This window comes from Pithys albifrons, chromosome 16 (assembly GCF_047495875.1).
Source record: "Pithys albifrons albifrons isolate INPA30051 chromosome 16, PitAlb_v1, whole genome shotgun sequence".
Classification (NCBI taxonomy): domain Eukaryota; kingdom Metazoa; phylum Chordata; class Aves; order Passeriformes; family Thamnophilidae; genus Pithys; species Pithys albifrons.
Window position 1 is genome coordinate 2,283,169 of NC_092473.1, and position 22,179 is coordinate 2,305,347.

The following is a 22,179-nucleotide window of genomic DNA, read 5'->3' on the forward strand; positions in this document are numbered from 1 at the left end:
GCTGATGCCATCTGAGATCTATGGCAAGCTTTAAATTAACTCCTGTGGGAATCTGGTTGTGGGTCTGAGCCTCTCTGAGGATGTTGCTAAGTTTTGTTTGCAAGGTTTGTTATTTGAAAAGAAAATGTTGTGAGAGGTTCTCAAAGATTTCATGATTGATAGAGGAGATGCAGACAATGAAATGGGGTTGGTTTTTGAGAAAGGCTGACAAACCAGCTCCTGAGGCTGAACAGGCAGGAAGGGGAAGGCAGAGTGCTCCCAGGGGAGAGCTGGAGAACTTACTGTGATAGGAAGTTGCTGATTTTACAAGTTCAAGATATTTTGGAGCTGATTGGAAATGCTTATTTCTATTGCCATGGACCACAATTCCCCACAAGTGCAGAGGGCAGCAGTTCTGAAAGGTGTGTTTCAGACCTTCCTCCTGTCCAAAATACATCTGAACCTTACACAGGTGAGAGGCCACCCTACACCTGCCTTCTGCAGTGTTCTGCCACCTTCTGAAGGAGGGTCAGGATGCAGGAATGGACAAGCCTCATCCTGACCAGCTGAGGGGATGTCTGTGTTCTTCTGCAGCTCCATCTCTCCAAAATTTCATTTCCCATGAGTTGGAGCTGGACTGAATTGTTGAGCACACTCATTTCAACTCTCCTTGTAGTGCCTGTGACTTTAGTTTAAGGCCTTTTTATGGACAGCTGCTGGTTTGGGGTGGTTTTGCTCATTGTCCCTTTCACACCTTTAAGAAATGCTTTGAACGTTGTGAAGAATGATTTGATTGCCAAGGTGGACCAGCTGTCTGGGGAGCAGGAGGTGCTGAAGGGAGAGCTGGAAGCAACAAAGCAGGCCAAAGCCAAAATAGAAACCAGAGTCAAGGAGCTGGAGGAGGAGCTGAAGAGGTGAGTGATTCCCCCCTGCCCCAGGTGAGGAGTGAGGAGTGGTAAACCCACCTCCCCTGTTCATCTGACTTGGTTTCACTCATGGGGTCAGCACTGGCATTCCAGGGGGCCTTGCACTGATGGTAGGTGGCTGAGATATTTTTAGCATTCCATTGTTTTTATTGGATTAAAATGGATTATTGAACCGTAGAAAACCAGAATTTTCTCCCCAGAATTAGGATTCTGCAGCAGCAACTTCAAGTCCAGGCTTCCTGGAGTGAAGCATTAAGGGTTTCAAATTGCAATTAAAAACCAAAAATTTGTTTTAAAAAGGGGAATTCCAAACCCAATAGTTTTGAAGGAAACTGCCAAGAGCTTGATCTTTGTAGCAGCCAGGATAGTTCTGAGAGAAGTGAATGCCCTTTCATTTACTGAAAGAGCCATACAGAGTTGCACAAACAATATTTAAATGCTTGTATTGATAATTGTTTCACTGCTCATGTTAGGAATGAGAAGAGGCAGAAGAGATTCCAAAGTTCATACAGGAAGATCCCACTTCTCACACTGGAGAAACCAAAGCCTGAATGGCCAGCTAAGCCTGGGATGGTTCCACATGCCCGTCCCAAAGCTGCCTCCTGGGGCTCCCAACAGCACAGTTCCATTGTGGCTGGCTGTGCATGACTCTGCAGGAGCTCAGGCCACAGGACAGGGTTTGTTCTGCAGCTGGAATCTGGAAGGTTCTGTAGTTTGAGCTCAGAACCATCAAGAAGTCACAGACTGGTCTCTTCATTGTTCAGAACGTCTGAAATGAAAGTCTTGCAAGCAGGGAGATTTTTTAAATGCCTTTTGAGTCTCACAGTATAGGAGTTTAAAGAAATTAAAAACACTCAAATACTTTAAGTATTTTTTTATCAGGGATCTGGTGTTCTCTTCTTTATTTTTGGCAAACTGCCTTTTGCATTAGGGGCTTTTTTCACTGCATTGAATCACACAGAATCACAGAATCCCATTGAAGCCAGAAGTAGCCCAGAAGAAGCACTTGAGCCAGTATTTTCCCTGCTGATAGTGGCTCAGTTTTCCCATGTTCTAAGCAAACATTTGAACATAGATTATGGTTCAAAAATAGTAACTGGCTGGACTGTTCCAGTGGTCAGTATTTTGGTGCTCACAGCAAATGTTTGAAAGAAGTGAGGTGATGTTGGGGAAGCTGTTCAGAGTAAGACACTGCAGAGGGAGGGAAAATACCAGAGAAGCATCTCCTGATTTGTACACTACACACGGGTTGAGATCACTCCTTGTGATGGACATAGGCAGAGCTCCCCACAGCTGGTTCTCTTCCCAGACCTCCTCAGGGCCAGCCATGGTGCCACTTGCTGGTTTGATGCCTTTTTCCTGTTTCCTAGAGTGAAATCTGAAGCCATCGTTGCCCGCCGAGAGCCCAAAGAGGAGGTGGAGGATGTAAGCAGCTATCTCTGTACAGAATTGGTATATGACATTACTAAAATGCCTGCGGGGAAAGGGGGTTGATATTCTTACCTGTGTTGCCTCGTGTTTGTGAGTCCTGAGATGCAGCTTGATGTGCCTTTGTTAGTGATGAGGGCAAGGCTGGTGAGTGGGTTGTGGCTGATGCCCATGAGAAACATCTTCATACAACTTTCAATGTGGTTTTTTCCTTGCTGCAGAGAAAGTGGGGGGAGAGGAGAAGAATTTTCCCTGGTGCAGTTGTTTGTGTCAGATAAACTCTCCATAAATCTTTTCTTGAGGAATTCAGTTCATTAAAGCCCAATTAGACATCAGTGGCTTGATTTACCTAATTGAGGCTAATTTAAATTAGTAGAAACAACAAACTGCTATTAGGGATTTATAGCTAGAGTTTTAGTGGACTGTGGACAGACAAATTCCAAGGCAAAGACTTTGTTCCTTTTGCTGTACTTTTCACTCACTCACATTTTTGAGCATAAATACATATTAGAAGAACATTTACTAAACAGGGAGTCAGACTGAACTTCTGACAGGGAGGAACAGCCGACCCAGTGGCAGCACCACCGTGCAGGATGTGGCCTCTGCAGCCCCAGTGCCAGGGCAGTGCCCTGCTCAGCACCATCCCACTGTATCTGCTTCCCCTAAATTGGAATTACAGTCTGGTGGGGCTCCTCTCAGGGTGTTAGGGCTGCCAGGCTTCTCCAGAGGAGCCTGCCCTGTGCTGGCAGGGAAGCTGCAGCCACGAGGACATTGTGCAGTGACATCCAGGTGACACCACCAGCCTTGCAGCACTGACTGCCACCTTGTCTGAGTGCTGCAGCACCACTTTTCTTGTTAATTCTTTTCCACAAGCCTACTACAGAATACAGGCAAAGGCTCGTGGGCTGTTCTAGCACAGCTCTTCAAGCTGTTTTGGCTGGGGTAGAGGCATTTCAACAAAGACAAACCAAGCAGTAACAGATTTTTCTTGTAAATGTCCCAGCTAGGACAGGGAATTTGTTACACTGTCAGTGTTCCTGTCTTCTTACTTGTACAAGGTATCAGAGGAGGTTCAGTTCTAGCCTAAATCTCTTGACTTAATTGGGATAAACAGTCTGTTGAGAGTTTAGGTGGATGGAAACATGTTTCAAGTTGTGCTCTGAGCTGCTGAGGAGAGCTGGATTTCTTTTCAGCTTGACTAACTGTTTTAAATTTAAAAAACAATTGATAAATTTCATTTATTAATTTGTTCATTTGTTTTGACTAGTCATACATGTTTGTTTCAAAGTCCAGGAAGGTTGGAGATGGAATTGGTTCCTTTAATTAATCAATAATGAATTGGTAATAAGCTCTTCCAGCTCTAGGCTGCACTCACCAGCCAGGCTGAGCTTGGGAATTGCCACAGTCTAGCACAAGCCAGTGCCACTTTCTACTAATGTGTCCCCAGAATTCTCACAGCCTTTTTTGGGCAGATATTTTCACCAATTTAGCCATGTTGTTCTCATTTTCCATTCTTCAAAAGAGACAAGCAGAGTCTCCTTCCTGTTGTTCCCAACCCAAAGCCGCCTGTGCCCTCACTGGAAAGTCACATCAGCAAAGAGGAAAAGGCTTTTCCTTAGTTTCCTGTGTCTTCCCTTTATCCATCTGTACTAACAGAATATCTCCTCTTCCAGTCCCCCTGAGGGGACAGATGGCATTATGTGGTGCTCCCTGCTGCTTGTGACTGGCTTTGCTAATGGATTAAACCTTTTGTTTCCAAACTTCTGGACCAACGGACCACTGTCAATGCTCACCATTCCTTGTGGGCTGTGAAAGCCCCTTGCTGGCTGGGTTGGAGGGGAGTGAGGGCTGTGTGCTCACACTGGTTGGGGTGTGTGCTCACACTGGTGGTGATTCTCATTCTGACCTCCATGGTTTTGCAGAACACCCAGAGGTCCGTGGGCCGTAGTTTGGAGCTCACTGTCCAGAACTAGCACCTTACCTGGGGAAATTGGAGGGTGATGAGGCAGGCCAGGAGGAGAACTAACAAAAACGTGTCTGTCTCCTGACTTGCCCTGTACTAACCTCAATCCCATTCCATCTTTTGTTGGCTGAAGCAGTGCTCCTCCCCCCTGCAGGACAGCATCCCCATCGCCCAGCGCCGGCGCTTCACCCGCGTGGAGATGGCGCGGGTGCTGATGGAGCGCAACCAGTACAAGGAGAGGCTGATGGAGCTGCAGGAGGCTGTCAGGTGGACAGAGATGATCAGGTGAGGGTGGCTGTTGGAGAATGCCCCTGTGTAGGACAGAACCTGGCCAGGTGTGACCTTCTGTCAACTCCTATCAGCGCAGGAGCTGAGAAGTGCTGGAAGTTTTCCAAACTGTAGGTGCTTCTCTCCTAACACCCAATTCTTTCTCTCTTCTTCCTGAACCTGGGCTGCAAATCTCATGTTGCTACTGTCATTTGGAGACACTGGGGGGGTTGTCTGTCTTGATTGTTTCTTGTGTTCTAATTAATCTGGGAGAAGCTCTAGGGAGGAGTGTTGCTTCTAACTGATGAATTCTAAAGGCTGTGGCTTGAAGTGACTGGGATGCTGGGGGCTGTGGATCCCAGCCTGTCTGCAGCAGTGACAGTGTTACAGGGAATTGATGAAACTTCACACTGAACACACCTGCACTTCATGTCAACATTGAAACGTTGAGTGTTTGGGTGTGCTTGCATTGAACACCAGTGCCTGTCCCTTTCTCTGGTGTGCTTTGAAACACATTAGAATGAGTTGAGACTTTTGGCAAGGCTTCCTTGATGGAAATGATCTGCTGCTTGGCAGAGGCTCATGTCAAAGTGCTGACATTAACTTGCTTCTTTGTGTTTGTCCTTAGAGCTTCCCGTGAGCACCCTTCCGTCCAGGAGAAGAAGAAATCCACCATTTGGCAGTTGTAAGTCCTTTGGTGGTTCATGCAAGATTAAGAAAAGGGAGAGTGTTGCCATTTCTGCTTTAGACAGCAACTTGGTAGACTTTGACATTAATGGAATATCAGATAAAAGTGTTGTTAGCAGAATCCTTTTGCCTTCCAGAGCTTCCTTTGCCTTTAGTAAAATGAAAATCAGATTGGAACATCCACACTGGTTTTGGTTTACAAGCTGAAAAAGTTCATGAATATCTTCAAATGGAAACATTCATACACTCACAGTCAGCTGTTATACCCTGAGATCAGCTCAGTTGGTTCAAACTTGGCTGTAATAATGCCAGGGTCGTGGGTTCAATCCCCAGTCCATTGACTGAAGAGCTGGACTTGATGATCCTTGTGGGTCCCTTCCAGCTCAGAACAGTCTGGGATTCTGTAATGCTTTCTCCTACTGTAAAGGGCTGTTTTTAGAAACTGCCTGTTTCTGGAAGCCACAAACACCTTGTGCCAATCGAAGGGAGGATGTAGCTCTGGGTGTGCAGTAGGGAAGCCCCATACCCCATTTTGTGTGTCTGTGGTCTCTGCCTCCCCAGACTCCTTCTCTCTTACTTGTCCTTTCTCTGTCCTCAGCTTCAGCCGCCTGTTCAGCTCATCCTCCAGCCCTCCCCCTGCCAAGAGGACCTACCCCTCTGTGAACATCCACTACAAGTCTCCCACCACGGCCGGGTTCAGCCAGCGGCGCAGCCACACCATGTGCCAGATCTCCTCGGGCAGCCGCACCCTGGAGTTCTTCCCTGATGAGTGAGTGTCTTGGTTTTGTCCTGGCCCCCCAGCTTGAGTCACCCACCCCCCTGGGAAAATGAAAGGGGGAAAAAAAAAGCTTGAAAGAAGCTGAGCCAAGTCAGTCTATATATATATATATGTATATTCTCTAAATGTCTACAATTATATGAATACAATTTACACCCACAATAGGGAGAGGGAAAGGGGAGGGGAAAAGGGAAGGGGAAAATGGGCAACAAAGAGACAAAACAAAAAGCAATGGGTACAAAAGAACAGCCCCACCCACCCACCGAGTAAACCAGTACAACACAATCCCAACAACCACTCCTAGAAGAAAGTGTCAGCTTTTTCCTCTCACTTGGGGGGTCTCACTCATGCCTTTTCCCCAATCTTCTGTGTGGCTCTGATAAGGGACTGAGCAGCAGCAGAGAGCTCCCTGCACTCCACCCTCACAAAAAAAAACTTCCTATCTCCTGTCTTATACTTTCTTTGTTCCGTGGGAGGGGAAGGAACGGGTGAGGAATACCTGGGAGACAAACCCCTCCCTAGTTACATCTGGTTACCAGGAGGGAGCCTGGATTAAACTGCCACAGTGAGTGCCAGCCAAGCCAGGGCCCTCTGCAGCTCTCCTTAAAACAAGCTGTTTCCTGCTTTAGAAACTGTGGTGTTAGCAGGTCTGTGTCCCCTGTGGTTTATCTCCTGGAGCTCTCACTCATCTCTGTGGATGGGCTCAGCAACTCTTGTCCTCCCAAGCATGTTTTGGCCATGATGGGTCATCTCAGCAGGGACCACTGGAGCTGGAGTTGGCCTCTGTCTGGTTCTGCACTCATATTTGCAGCCTGGGATGGCATGGAGAAGGGGTTTTTGTGGTGGAGTGTGATGGGCCAAAGGGATGGAATGTCTGCCCAACACTTCGACCAGGAGTTTAATCGAGACAGGAGTTCTCTCCACAGCACGTTGAAGTTACAGTATTAATTTCAACCATGCTCAAAATGAGCCTGTAGGTGTTGCTGCTGCAGAGTCTTACTGCAATTCTTTGTGTCTCTGACATGAAGGGAGAAAACTCTTCTGTGCTTTACGTGACTTCGCAACTTGTTGTGGTGTGTTTGTTTGGAAGGACTTTGGAGAATATGGTGGTAAAGTAGGATAACTTCTGCAATAAGAAGGATTTGTTGAGAAGACACTGCCTCAGGAGAAGAGTGATAGTTTCAGAAGGATAAATTTGTACCTTATAGATGCCCACTGCCTTTATTCTGTCTTTTTCTCTGATGACATCTCACAGTCCCACTGTGGGGCCTGAGTGTTTCCCAGCAGTGCCCTACACAGTGGGACTGCACCCTGTCAGAGCTGCTTGTGCTCTCCTCCTCTCCCTGGGGGAGGAAGGATGTGCAGGGAAATGTTTTGTTTCAGTGGGATGCTGGTTTTGGTCTAAGTAAATACGTTGTTATGTGTGTGTGAGTAGGGAGTTTTGGTTTGGATTTGATTTTTCTGCTGATGTTGTTTGTATCTTGGAATGATACTTTAAAAACTCTTCAGAGCTGAGGCTGACACACAAGCAAGCCTTTGTTTGTATTAAAACATGTCTAAAAGCTCACAGATCAATTTTTGGTTTAACCTTTGCTAGTGCAAAGCTGGAGTTGTTCTGTTGGAACCAGCAGTAGGTGCACATTTTTTTTGTCAGCACAGAAAGCCTAAAAATGGACAGAAAAATCCATACTTGTCTATAACGAGGAGGGGAAGAACTCAAAATGCCTTCCTGGTGGAAGCATTAGATCAGCTAATTGTAACAGCTCAGCAAAAATTGGTGTGATCTCATAGATTCAGAGTGATGCTGAGAAAAGGCTGAAATGAATGCTGCTAAGAGAGAAGTTTTATCTTTTAGCAGAAGGTATTTATTTGTTTCACAGGGGAAGTGAGGCAGTGGGTACTGCTGAAAGTTCACTTCCCACTTTTGGTAGGAATTCAGGGGATTTTATACAGTGTTAGGATGGGGTGACAACATTTTACACACGTATTCATAACAGGTGGAGTTTAGGCGGAGTTAGAGGAGGAGTTTTGGCCAGAATCTTCTTTTAGGGGATGTATTTTAGGGTCGTTCTGGTGTCTTCAGCCTCTCTGAGGGTCTTTCTTACTCATCTTCCTGGGTTTGAACTTTTCAACTTTCTTTGTTCTCTTGACATCAGGGAGTTTTCCTGATTCTTGTTCTCTTTAAGTGAGCATCTTATCAATCTGTGACTAAAAGGATGTTTTAAAGTACACTCTTGACATCCATTTCTAGGATAGAACAATTTATCTGGTATTTACACAGTGCTGGTAGTGCAAGGCATATGGAATGTGAGCTTCACAGTTTCTCAGTTAACTCTTTGAAGCCAAATGCCTGTTTCAACAGGTTTTGGGAAGGGTGATTCCCTGTTTCTGAAGGGCTCTGGGAACATTTGAAGTGGTGATGGCCATGACTTGGCCTGCCAGGTGACACAGGTGGTCACTCAGGTGACACAGATTGTCTGCCTGTGCCTGCTCCTCCTCTCTCCCATTCCCTGCATGCTTTCCCAGCTGGATGTGGTTTGCTCTGTGGGCCTGTTCTCCCACCCTCCCTTCCCCTCGCTCCTCCCAGCCGTGGCTTGGGGGTCACTCTGTGTGTCTCCGCAGCGACTGCACGTCCTCGGCGCGGCGGGAGCAGAAGCGGGAGCAGTACCGGCAGGTGCGCGAGCACGTGCGCAACGACGACGGGAGGCTGCAGGCCTGTGGCTGGAGCCTCCCCGCCAAGTACAAGCAGGTAGGGCCACTCTCTGGGCAGGCTGAGGGGAGGGGGCCTGAGTCATTAGCTTAGCCTTAGTCATTAACTATTTAATTTGGAGGTTTTGTTTGTGTAACAGTCATAGGCGCAGATCACATTAATGTTCTCTGTATCTCTACCAAAGTCAATGGAAGGGCATTCCTCTGTATGAAGGTACTGAAAGCACCTACCCTGAACCAAAAATAATCATAGAATCACAGAATGGATTGGGTTGGAAAAGACCTCCAAGATCATACAGTCCAACCCTTGGTCCAACTCCAGGCCCTTTACCAGATCATGGCACTCAGTGCCGCAGCCAAGCTCAGTTGAAAAACCTCCAGGGATGGGGAATCCACCCCCTCTCTGGGCAGCCCATTCCAATGCCTGAGCACTCTCTCTGCAAAGAATTTGTTTCTCATCTCCAACTTCAATTTCCCCTGGCAGAGCTTGAGCCCATCGTGCCCCCTTGTCCTATTGCTGAGTGCCTGGGAGAAGAGACCAACCCCCACCTGGCCAGAACTTCCCTTCAGGCAGTTCCAGACAGTGCTGAGGTCACCTCTGAGCCTCCTCTTCTCCAGGCTAAACACCCCCAGCTCCCTCAGCCTCTCCCCACAGCACTTGTGCTCCAGTCCCTTCTCCAGCCTCGTTGCTCTTCTCTGGCCCCGCTCCAGCCCCTCAATCTCTTGCCTCAACTGAGGGGCCCAGAACTGAACACAACACTCAAGGTGTGGCCTCCCCAAGGCAGAGTCCAGGGGAAGGGTCACTGCCCTGGGCCTGCTGCCACACTACTTAATTTGGAGGTTTTGTTTGTGTAACAGTCGTAGGCACAGATCACATTAATGTTCTCTGTATCTCCACCAAAGTCAATGGAAGGGCATTCCTCTGTATGAAGGTACTGAAAGTACCTGCCCTAAACCAAAAATAATTAAGCTTTTCTTCCCAGTTATGGTTGGACTTGAACATTAGTTATTTCATTTATATTCTGAGAACTTTTAACAGTCATCTAGTATGAAAAACAAATGCTGTTTGCACTCACTTCTCCCCATCAATAACACAAAATCAAAGATCATCAGCCTCATTTGTTGGCCTGTGACTCATTGAAGTGGCCAGAGACCTCCTGAAAGGGAAGGGCCTTACAGCATGGCTTGAAAGGGGACGAGGTTCAGGCCATAGGATCACAGAATCATTAAGTCTGGCAAAGACCTTTAAGATCATCAAGCAGAACCATCACAATGGAAAGCATCGCCAGTGTCCTGACTCTTTGCAGGGAGGTCCTTTCTCCATCAGCAGGGCAATGTGTAGCCTCTGTTGGCCATCACTGGGGCACTGATGGTAGTGAGATGGTCACTTGGGTGGGCTGCTCCCCTTCCCACAGGGACTCTGTTTCACAGAATCCCAGACTGTGGAAGGGACCCACAAGGATCATCGAGTCCAGCTCAAGTCAATGGCCCACAGAGGGGATTGAACCCATGACCTTGGCATTTTTACAACCAAGTTTCAGCAGCAGCCACCTCTGATCAGCTCTGCCACACTGGTGACATGTCTCTTCCCATATCCTGGTGTTTGCAGCTTTATACTGTCTTTTCCATCTTCTCTCCCCCCAGCTGAGTCCCAATGGTGGTCAGGAGGACACTCGCATGAAGAACGTCCCTGTGCCTGTGTATTGTCGCCCTCTGGTAGAGAAGGACCCAACCATGAAGGTATGTTGGGTCTGCTGACCATGCAGTCCAGAGAGGGGATACAAAATAAGCAAAGAATTTGGGTCACTACACCTACAATTTCCACAACAATCTGCATTTTTTTGACATATGTTGAAAATTCTATCTTCCTTTTCTTGTACAGTGGTTTCTAGTGGATGTTGGAAATAGTATTTTAAGGACACAGCTCTCAGCTGGTTCAGGTTGCCAGGTCCCATGCTGCTGTCTGACATATTTTGCTTTTTTGAGACAACTCATCCACAACAGCAACATTTTCAGCAAAATTTTATGCCTCTAAGGCTTTTGCTAAGACTCCTCAGGGTGTAATACAAAACAATATATAAAGTCATAAAAACAAGTAGATGAAAATAAAAATGCATTTCATCACTTTTTAGATTCTGCATTGACCAGGATTCACTGGTGACAGGACAGTATTATCTGGAGGGGATGTTTGTGAAGCTGTGTCTGTCAATACCTGAATATTTTGAGTAGAACTGAAGTTGGGAATAGGTGGGCATCTCTGCAGGTAGCACAGTTACCTCAAGTAACTGTTTTGAAATAGCCAGTTGGTCAGAACTTCATTCAGAGATGATTTTTAGAAGTCATCCTGAGGATTAAGTTGTAAGAAAATTCTTATGCTGTTGTTTCTAGAAGGTTGGTGTGATCTTTGGATAATATTCTGGTCAGCATCTTTCCTTTATGGTTTTGGATAAATCCAGTATTTGTTTCTGTAATTGTGTTTCCAGCATTCTCCTTAAAAAGCCACTGGAAACAACTTGTGGGAGGTTAGCTGGGTTTGTTTTCAGAAAACAGGCAGTGAGTTGCTTCTACTCCACTCTGGTTCTGTGGAAGCTAAACCAGCAGACTTGGTTTTTACACTCCCAGGGCTGGGGCAGCCACAGCTTCTCTGGGCACCCTGTGCCAGGGCCTGCCCACCCTCACAGGAGAGAATTTCTCCCTAATGTCTCATCTAAACCCACCCACTGTCAGTTTGAACCTATTAAACATCTGCCATGTCCTGGCTGGCTTTGCTGCAGTGACTGAGGAGGAACTGAGGCCATTGCAGGAGCCTGTTTTCAGTTACACACCTGATTTCTTGTTTTCTCTAACTCTTTCAGTCACATTGATTAAAAACCAGTGATTTGTGCTGGGTGCAGAAATCTCTGTCTTACCTCCATCTAACTGACTGTCTTCTATAAGAACTGAGCAAACACTGGTGTTTCCAACTAAATGTTTTAGATGTTTGACAGATCTGCACAAAGATGCCTGAATTCCAAGAGACCCTGGAGCCTGCAGAATGCTCAGTTCACATTCCTGTTTCTGTTCCTTAGCTGTGGTGTGCAGCTGGAGTCAATCTCTCAGGATGGAGACCTGTGGAGCAGGAGCCTGGGAATGGGCAGAAGTTGGATCCTGGGCGTGATCCACTCACCTGTGACAGGGAAGGGGAGGGCGAGAACAACAAAAGTAACCACACATCTCCTGAGAAGAAAAAGGTCAGGATAGAAAAGGCATTATTTTCCCCTCTGATATTTTTTCTCATTCCATCCCTGCCATGCCCCTTCCCTCAGTACCTTCATACTGTGCCATAAAATGCTCTGACTTGTACTTGTGGGGCAGGGCTGGGGTATTTCTGGCTCTTCTGTAACTTTCTGTGTGATTTGGGACAAATCCAGGATAAAGTTTTCCAACTTCTGCTTTTGAACATTTGGAGTTTTGAAAAAATTCTAGTAATAAGTGCTTGGTGAGGTTGCTGGGAAGATTATGGAGTCCTCATCATTGTAAATTAAAAAAACAAAGTTCAGGCAAAGCTTTGTTATAAGAACAGAGACATGGGGTCTATGAGTCCGTTTGGGCCAGAAGTTGAACTTCTTGGGATTTAAACCAGTTCTGGGTTTTGACAGTCTTTAGTGGGTGTTTATTTTTTTATTTTTTAAAGAAGCAAGCAGGAATTTTTATATAATAATTCATCATTTTATCCTCTCTGGTTTGTGGGATTTTTCTCCAGGGCTGTCTTACAGTGCTGGCCTGTACTCCTCTGACACCAGCTTGCTTTGGGTGATCAGCTGGATGCATTCCCAGCCTCATCATGCTCTGGCTGAAGGAATATTCAGTGACATATGAGTCAGGCATCTCAACAGGGAAATTAGTGGCCTCATTCCTCTTGCCCTAAGGAGCCAGACAGGCTCTTTGTCCAGTGCTCTGGTTACTAGTGCAGCAATATGAATGAAATTAGATTAATCAAAATGAAAATATAAATTAATATACAGAAAATAGAAAATAAATTTACCACAGAGTAGAATATGTGATTTAATATAACTTACACCATGTGCAAAAGTTGCCAAGCACTGCTGGTCTGAGGCTGATCCAGGAGAAGCACTGATGGTGCTCATGTGTTTGCTCTGCCAAAGGCAAAGGAGCTCCATGAGATGGATGCCACATCCAGCCGTGTCTGGATCCTCACTAGCACACTGTCCACCAGTAAGGTCGTGATCATTGATGCCAACCAGCCTGGCACTGTGGTGGACCAGTTCACTGTCTGCAACGCTCACGTGCTCTGCATTTCCAGCATTCCAGGTGAGTGGGGTCTGCACCTGCCCAGCTGAGGAGCACAGGGGTCTTCACTTGGGAATTAATCCTTGGGCTCTATTGTGTTCCCCAAAACCATAACCCAGATATTGCCTTCCTGTGGTGGAGATCCCTCCCTGCTGAGTGTTCTGTAAGTTGCTCCTTTGCACACAAGGTTCATTTTTAGGGGCAGGAGTGAGCCTTGCCCGAGTTTGGGAGGGCTCTGTCCCTGCCCTGGATGCTGATGCTGGGGATAAAGGGATCAGCCATGGTGCTGATGGAAGCTGTGGTGCCCACCCAGGGTGGTGAACCCCAAGGGTCAGCATCACAGAATCACAGAATCATAGAATGGATTGGGTTGGAAAAGACCTCTGAGATCATCAAGTCCAACCCTTGGTCCAACTTCAGTCCCTTTTCCAGATCATGGCACTCAGTGCCACGGCCAAGCTCAGTTGAAAAACCTCCAGGGATGGGGAATCCACCCCCTCTCTGGGCAGCCCATTCCAATGCCTGAGCACTCTCTCTGCAAAGAATTTTTTCTGCTCTCCAACTTCAATTTTCCCTGGCAGAGCTTGAGCCCATCGTGCCCCCTTGTCCTATTGCTGAGTGCCTATTGCATCTCCCATGGTCAGGGTGAGCTCAGGAGTGGAGCAATGGCAGCTTGGTTTACATGAGGGTGTGTTCTGTGCCCTTCAGCTGCCAGTGAGAGTGACTATCCACCGGGAGAGATCTTCCTGGAGGGGGATGTGAATCCCGAGGAGTCGGCGGGAGCAGACGGAGTCCTGGCAGGGATCACACTGGTGGGCTGTGCCACCCGCTGCAACGTGCCACGAAGCAACTGCTCCTCCCGTGGGGACACACCTGTGCTGGACAAGGGACAGAGTGAGTGTTGGCACAGAACACTTAGAATCATGGAATCATGGAATCAGTTGGGTTGGAAGAGACCTCTGAGATCATCAAGTCCAACCCTTGATCCAACCCCACTGTGATCACCAGCCCATGGCACTTCGTGCCACATCCAGTGTCACCTTAAAAACCTCCAGGGATGGGGAATCCACCCCCTCTCTGGGCAGCCCATTCCAATGCCTGACCACTCTCTCTGTTAGAGTCAAGAGACCCTAAGAGGGTCTCTTAGTGACAGTGCAATTACAGCTGGTCCTGTACGAGCTCATGGTGCTCCAGCACATCCTCCTGGCCCCGAGTTAAACACTCAAGAGGCCTCCAGAAGTTTCATAATGTGGTACAGGAGGCCCTTTAGTTACATTTCTCCTTAGAGTCCTCCTTTTCTCTCTGATCCACACCTGGTTTCCTGGGTCATACAGCAGAGTGTTTTGGACAGATGAGATGTTTGCCCTGCTACTGTTTTCAGTGCTTTCTCCCCTGAGCCTTGGGGAGCCAATTAAGCTCCTATGCAAACCATACAGCTGCCCTTGTTGAGTCCATAGTGCAGTGACAGCCCATAGTGCTCTTCTCATGCTGTGCTAGTCCCAGATTGTGCCTCACCTGATAGCAAAAAATGCTTCAAAATAAATAACCACTAAGAAGCATTTTGTCTTATTTAGCAGCAAAGGTGTTTATTGACAACATTGGAGGCAAAGCAAGTTCATACTGGGCAAAAACTTGCCTAACTTGTTTGTGTAAAATGATCCATTTATAGCCTTAAGTTCATAGTTAACACCTTCTAATTTCTGTATTAATGACTGGGTGAAATCTTGGGTGGAGCTTTCCTTTTGGCTTGAAATTTGGGGAGTGGTCTCCTGACTTCATCCCTTGGGTGGTCTTGAAGCGTCTTCATCACTGTTGGACTTCTGCCTTTTCTTTGTTCAATGCCATGACCTGTCAAACTTGTAAAATCCTGGCTTTAACTCTACAAAATCTTGGATTTTTACCATTTCATCCTATTGAAGTGTCCAGCTTACTTTAATATATGACTTGTAACCCGTGGTACACTGGTCTCTATGATTGCTGGACAGGTTGTACCAGAACAAAGCGACTCCAGCACCTTTTCATGAGTTAAGTGGCCTTGCTGTGCAAACAACATTTTGCAAAGCAGAATTAGAAATTTCACAAAACTAGATGTTCTTTTGGTCTCTTTTCTCTTTCAACCTTAAACCAGTCTCTGTTCCCCATCCAGGCAGAAGGTGCTGGATGAGCTGCTGTCTGTGGCAAAGCCTCAGGGCTTGGTTGAGTTTGGCAAGGGAAGATAAATTAAAGAATTGCCTATAGCCTGATGTCTGGTTAAGTCACCAGCTTGTTCTGCAGTGTGTTCATTGTCCTCCAGGTGAGGTGGCTCCTGTCTGCAATGGGAAGATCAACCAGTCCCAGTCCACCGAGGAGGCCACAGAGGCCACAGAGGTGCCGGAGGGCAGTGCCAGCGAGGCAGAGCCAGCACAGACACGGCCTGGGCCCCTCACCGAGCACGTGTTCACAGACCCTGTGCCAGCCCCGGCGCCGCGGCAGAGCGGGTAGGCACAGCAGGGCACGGTGCCAGCTCAGCCATGGCCAGCTCTGTGCTCATAAGCTTGGGGATGAGAGGAGCAGCCTGGTCTTCTGACAAAGTGTCAGACTTCTGTCAGTTTTGTGCTGAAGCAACATTACAGGTGGGATGGTAGGAGGGAGAGAAATTAAATGAAGATAAGCATGGCTTGGCCTGCAGCAGGTGGGGTCAGTTGCTAAGGTGCAAATATTTGGCCTCTCACTATGAATAGAGTCTTGTGGTTAAGGCAGATCTTCTGAAGAACATGTACATTTCATGTTCTTACTGAAGGAGCTTTTACTGATCTGTGTGTGCAAATGATGATTGATTTATTCCAGTAGTACCTCTGATATGCTGTAAAAGTAACCAAGGAAACATTCACCACCCAAAAATCCTTAAGACAAACAAGTCTGATGTGGTGGAAGTCTTGGATACAGATGGTTCCTAAATGCCCAAGTTGCTCTAAGTTGTTCCTGTTGAAGTTGGAAATGAACAGAGGAAATGCTGTTTGTGTAATGGTCCTCCTGAACAGTTTGAGTCTGTAGGTTTGAAGTGCTTGCTGTTTGTATACAGGGAGGAAGGAAATGTTGCAAATTGCAGATTTGCAATTAAAACCCCCCCAAGGGCAGGAAGCAATTTGTGCCTGCAAGGGCCCCTACCTGCCCATGAGTGCCAGGCTGTGGGCTGGGTGGGCATTCTGTGCCCTGCTGCTGCTAAAGCCCTAATGCTGTTGTTTTGCCTCTGCAGGGAGAACGGGCAGCTGAAGGCAGAGCCCAGCCCGGCAGTGCCGGACGCGGAGCCGAGCGGGGATGCCGCGGGCACCTGCACCAGTGCCGCCCCCACCATGTGGCTGGGAGCTCAGAACGGCTGGTGGGTTCTCCTTGGGCAGCACATCCCTGGCATCCCCATGCTCTGGGCTCTCTTTTTCATGTCCACACACCTACAGCTCACTGCTTGTTTCTGGAGAAGGTTTTCACACCTCGTTCCATTGCTCAGCTCACCGTAGTCTCAGGGCTTTAAATTCACTTTCTTGCCTCATTTCCACCTTTCCTACCAGAAGAAAAGACTCAAGCCTGGTCAGGCTGAAGGTGTGGGGCCTCTGCTAACCCTCCCCAATTTGTCCTCTCTCACAGGCTCTACGTGCACTCGGCTGTGACCAACTGGAAGAAGTGTTTGCACTCAATAAAGCTGAAGGACTCTGTGCTGAGCCTGGTGTAAGTGTGCATTCCAAGGGACCTGGAGCAGAAGGTTCAGGGCCTAAGGGATACTTTAGAGAGGGGTAGCAGCTCTTTGTCATAGACTTACAGAATCACAGAATGGTTTGGGTTTGAAAGGACCTTAAACACCCTCTTGTTCCAATTCCCTGCCATGGGCCAGGTTACTCCAAACCTTCTCCACATTCCTGACCTTGAACAATTCCAGGGATGTGGCAGCCACAACTTTTTCTTTGCTCTCCCAAGTGCCTTGGTTTGTAAGGCAAGTTTCCCAAGGTTTTTGTAAGCCTCATACAAACCCATTTTCCTGCTCAACTGCAGCCCTGACCCAATTTAGTGAACACATGATGAGCAATAACAGGAGGAAACAAGTGGGAGAGAAAAAGGCAAAATTTCACTGAGGATTAAATTAGGAGAAATTTATTGAAACTAATGGGGTTTGTATTTTGAAGGAGAAGAATTTCCTCAATATAAAATGTAGGGATGATCCCACTGCAGTCAAGATGTGGCTTCTTGCAGGGTGTTCCTGCACGGGCCAAACTGGCTGGGAATTGTAGAGACAACATAAAGATCATGTGCATGGATGGCAGGGAGGGTTTATTAGTCACTCACTTCTCCAAGCTTCTGTATTTACTATTCTGTGCTTTCAGGCATGTGAAAGGGAGGGTCCTGGTTGCTCTGGCAGATGGAACACTGGCCATATTCCACAGAGGAGAAGGTAAGAATGAGTGTGATAGAGAAAACAAAATTTGGCTGAAAGTGTAGCAGTGGATGAAATGCTCTTCCGAGGTGAGAGGGAAAGGTGCTGGCTGCCAGAGTACAAACAGAGAGTTAAAACACATAATCACTATACTAAACCATCTCAGGTGTACACTAACACCACCTCCTGAGCTTTTCTGAACAAAAATGTGTGTTATGGGCTGTGTAGCACATATGGAGTAAATGTGGCACTTCTAGAAATCCATGTGCTGTGCAGTTGTTTGAGGCACACTTGAGAAATTCAATTTCTGGTCCTCCTCACTGCTGTGGGTTCTGTTTCCCTATGGCTTGAGCAGTTTCTTAGCTGTGTTCATACCTGACAGCACATGGGAATTTGCCAACTGTGACTAATGTTGGCACATAAAGAGCTTAGTTATTTGTCGAGTAGCAGGTCATTCAAGAAACTGAAATACAGATTTCTGGGTTCATGCAATTCAGATTTTGCTTCAGCCTTTGTCATGAGCTCAGGCCTGACCATTGACACATCAAAATTGTTCCCATCAGAAATAAGGTAAAGGTTCATGACAGAGAGACTGCCTGTCTGTGAAGGACACAGTATCTGCCTGGTTAGTTGGAAATAGGAGAGAGAGAAGGGAAATCTCATTCCTTCTCCTGGGTCTGACACTTTGAGGGAATAATGTTGCATGTCTGTGAAGTGAGGAAGCCTCACCACAAGGACTGTATGGCCCATTTCCTTTTAAGTTTCTGCATAGTCTTGTTCTGCTGTCCTCTTCTGCTGGTTTTGTTGCACTTGTTAGAGAGGCCTGTTCACTTCATTGCAATAAAGGACATTTAAATTAGCCTGATTTGGAGTGCTTTTAGACACCAAACTAAACTTGCTGGTTACATGTTCCATCAGTGTAAGACTGTGCCTGAAGCAGGAGTGTGGAGTCATGGCAAGGTCACAGACATGAGCAAACAGCATTTGAGTACCAGCTAAGTCTGTATACCCAAATGTACATGGAAAGGTAGAGGATCCTGTTGTATGCTGCCACATCACAGAGGAGATGCATCTTTGCACACTTGTTTTCCACCTCAGATGGGCAGTGGGATCTCAGTAATTACCACCTGATGGACCTCGGCCACACTCACCACTCGATCCGCTGCATGGCTGTGGTCTACGACAGAGTCTGGTGTGGCTACAAGAACAAAATCCATGTTATCCAGCCAAAGACAATGCAGATTGAGGTAAGAGATCACATGTGTGTCTGTGCATGCACATCTTTGGGTTGGATTTATTCTTACTGCTCTCTTCTGCTGCAGTGTGTGAAATGCACAAATGGGTTGTCATTGCTTACTGCAGAACCCAAACTGTCAGTCTGGTCATGTTATGATCCAGTCTGCCAGCAGGTATTTATTCCTTCCTCCCTTTGCAGAGCATAATTCTTTAGACAAGTCTAAACTGAGAATTTTCTTTGCCTTTACTAGTGAGTCTGTGAGGCCATGTACTGTGCTTTACAGTGACCCTTCAGGTATGGTCTGAGGCTTCACCTGTAGGCACTGTGGCACACAGGAGCAGTACACTCAGCAAACCCCTGTGAGCCCACTTGCCTAAGGAGAAAATGATGCTTTTCAACCTTTTGGTTGAAATTCAGTACAGTGGTGTTGGTACAAATCTATCTGAGAGTGCTTGAAATAATTCTGTCAAGGGGGGAAGAAGTGCTGGATCTGAAGTTCACATCAGTGGGCCAAGGCAGTTTGATCTTTGGAATTTATCCTGGAGTTGTGTGTTTTCCTTTTCTATCACATGCATTGAAAGCCCTTGGTTTCTAAATGTTCTTGCCCCTGAACTGGTCAGCAAAGACCATCAGCTCTGCAAAGCTGCAGTACAGCTGCTCAAGGGAGGGGTTTTCTGTGTCCTGCAGTGAACTGCTGGGGTCAGCTGGCACTAACACAGCTGCTCCAAGGGCTTTGCCACCCAAAAATGTTATCTCAGCTGAGGAAAATGGACTATATGTGTAGATAATGGCCAGCCTTTTGTGAGCTCACATTGGTTCACCTGTTCCAGAAGTCCTTCGATGCCCACCCTCGGCGGGAGAGCCAGGTGCGACAGCTGGCATGGATTGGAGATGGCGTGTGGGTTTCCATCCGCCTGGACTCCACCCTGAGGCTCTACCATGCCCACAGCCACCAGCACCTGCAGGATGTCGACATCGAGCCTTACGTCAGCAAGATGCTGGGTGAGGCAGTGGGGTCGGGCAGGAAGTGCTCTGGTACTACCTGACATCACACTGCCCAAGTTTGTCCAAGGCCATCACTGACTCCCCAACTCTCCTTCCTGCTTCCTTAGGCACTGGAAAGCTGGGCTTCTCCTTCGTCAGGATCACTGCCCTGCTCATCGCTGGCAACCGCCTCTGGGTGGGCACCGGCAACGGCGTGGTCATCTCCATCCCCCTCACAGAGAGTAAGTGCACCCCCTCACTGAAAAAGGAGGCTTTGGGGTGTTATTTGTGCAGCATGGTGGGTGGCTCAGGCAGGCTGATGCTTTCCCTACATCTGACACCCCTTTGATCAGAGAGAAGAGTCCTGGGTATGAGCAGCCCTGGACTTGGTGTAACTCTTCTTTACTACGGAATTAAGTGTTCACTTGAGTGGTTGCAACCTATTTAACCTCTTTAAAACCAAGCAGGTGTTTTTTTCTGCCCTTTTCAGTGCAATTGAAGCTATTTCCTCCTTGGGGGGACATCTCTACCATCCCTACAGTCTTCTTTTTTTAGAGCATGACCTTGACAGGGCAGAGTGACATGAACTGATTCTGTGGCTGCTGGGAAGCAGGAGAAACCAAGCTTTGGGAATTGTAGTGAGTCTCCAAAAGGAGGCCAGGGGATAAGAAGTCACCAGGAAGATGTCCCTGGAAATTTCATTTTGGTATAGACATCTAAATGTCTCCATAGCAGTATGTTCCTGAAATGGACCTTAGAAAAGCTTTGTTTACTCAAATTAGGGCTCAGCTTTACCAGGAAAGTAGAAATCTGTATCCTACACCAAATCCAGCCTGGTGAGGGGACCCAGCAGTAGGAGGGGGGATCTCCAGAGCTGGAAGTTTAGCTGAAGCTCCTAGTAATCCTGTTCTGTACCTGCCTGTCAGCATCTTATTTGGACATTCTGTTCCAGGTTACCATGGGGGAGTGGGATTTGAGGCTGATTGCAATTGCTTTCAATAGAAAGCAGTCAAATTTACATTTTCTTACCACTGCTCAAAGGAAAGCTGAGTAGCAAATAGCTCTTGTATAACAGGAACAAACCTCCTGTAATCCTGCTGGAAGTCAGGGCTGGGATGGTCTCCTCTGAGGCCAGGGAATTGGGTGTGCCTGGGGCTGGCACCAGGAGGGCAGTGGCACAGCCCTCTTTGTGCCTTGCAGTCTCAGTCTCATTTCTGAGTCCCTGTTCTGAAGCCCATTCTGTCTTGAGGCTGCTGCCTGTAATCTCAGTTAAGCTTTTTTCCTGCTGTAAACCAATTGCTTTATCTTTGGGTGTTCCTGTAAAACTGTAGTAAACAGGAAGATCCCACTAGAAAAGCAGCAGTGGATCCTTGTGACACGATCCCTCTCCCATCTCATACCACATTGCTCCCTGTAAGATAAGTGCAAAGTGAGCAAGAGCAGTGTAGGTATGAACTCAGCAGAGTTCCTGTGGTGGTTTCTCTGTAGGTTTTTTTACTATTTCTGTTGCTCCCTGAATTATCTCCCAGTAATCACCTTTTTCTTCTCTCCCCTCCTGCCCATCCCTGCCCCTCTGTGTTCCCTCTCCCCTCCTGTGCCTAGCTGTAGTCCTCCACCGAGGCCAACTCCTCGGGCTCCGGGGTAAGTCCACTGCCTCCTCCTCCTGCTCAGCTCTCACTCCCTTTACACCTTCTCCCTTCACAGTTACCCTCCCACCCTTCCATCCTGCCATTCAGCTCTTTCCATGTATTTTTCCTCATCAGTCTTTCATTTTAAGACACATTGGAGAAAAGCACCCAGAGACAGTCATGTGAATATCCTCATTTCCCACAGCTATAAATATTTTTTCCACCTCATCAGCCATCCATCTGGGTTTTTTTGTGTTTAGAGTAATCTATTCTTCAGCAGTGGTTCACTTCCTGTGGTGGGCCAGGTTTGAAACAGGGACTGGAGAGGTTTCTTCAGTCAGAGAGTTCCAGGAAGCAGGAGTAGAGTGTTCTTCCAAGGTCTTCCTTGGTCATCCTTGTTTGTCCAAGGATTTTTCTGTCATCAGTTGCAGGCCAGTGGCAGGAGGTGCTGTGGCAGCTGCAAGTCATCAACCAAGATGTTTAACCTGAGAGGACTTGATAAACATGAAGAACTGTTTGAGTTTGTGCCAGCTAAGGCAGGGTCTGAGTTCAAATTTCCCAGGGTCAGAAATTAGGGTTGTCTTTTTTCACTCAAAGACGTTTGTATGGCTGTCTGGAAGCATTATCAACACGTCTCCTCCTTTTAACTCATCTGATATTAGTTGCACTGAAAAGCCAGATTCTGTCCACACACTGATTCTCATTCTTCCATCAAAACATTTATACTTGTCTTGCCATCCTCACTTGAGCCTGATAGAGAAAAGTCTCCTTTGTCCAAGTCACTTAATTAGGGAAATACAGCCCAGGTCAAAATTTAGAACTACAGATAATTAATGAAGCAATCAAGCTCTCAGAGAAAAGTGGAATCTGCCTGATTTTAGTACTGCTGCTGTTGTCCTGA

The 22,179-nt window shown here is 47.1% G+C and overlaps 1 protein-coding gene across 27 annotated transcripts in view; it reads left to right on the plus strand.

The window, feature by feature from the left end:
- MAPK8IP3 (mitogen-activated protein kinase 8 interacting protein 3) overlaps positions 1–22,179 on the plus strand; it is an 86,584-nt gene that overhangs the window by 58,419 nt on the left and 5,986 nt on the right. For 10 of the 27 annotated variants that reach the window (XM_071571484.1, XM_071571486.1, XM_071571489.1 and 7 more), the window contains 18 exons: positions 741–893; positions 2,276–2,357; positions 4,430–4,581; positions 5,192–5,248; positions 5,849–6,019; positions 8,651–8,777; positions 10,382–10,477; positions 11,806–11,967; positions 12,883–13,048; positions 13,736–13,921; positions 15,321–15,504; positions 16,263–16,385; positions 16,649–16,729; positions 17,380–17,447; positions 18,528–18,676; positions 19,497–19,668; positions 19,779–19,892; positions 21,253–21,291. In XM_071571484.1, the coding sequence (XP_071427585.1) occupies positions 741–893; positions 2,276–2,357; positions 4,430–4,581; positions 5,192–5,248; positions 5,849–6,019; positions 8,651–8,777; positions 10,382–10,477; positions 11,806–11,967; positions 12,883–13,048; positions 13,736–13,921; positions 15,321–15,504; positions 16,263–16,385; positions 16,649–16,729; positions 17,380–17,447; positions 18,528–18,676; positions 19,497–19,668; positions 19,779–19,892; positions 21,253–21,291 (2,282 nt within the window). The remainder of the gene's footprint in view (positions 1–740; positions 894–2,275; positions 2,358–4,429; positions 4,582–5,191; positions 5,249–5,848; positions 6,020–8,650; positions 8,778–10,381; positions 10,478–11,805; positions 11,968–12,882; positions 13,049–13,735; positions 13,922–15,320; positions 15,505–16,262; positions 16,386–16,648; positions 16,730–17,379; positions 17,448–18,527; positions 18,677–19,496; positions 19,669–19,778; positions 19,893–21,252; positions 21,292–22,179) is intronic. The other 17 variants (XM_071571488.1, XM_071571490.1, XM_071571493.1 and 14 more) reach the window with 8 other exon arrangements.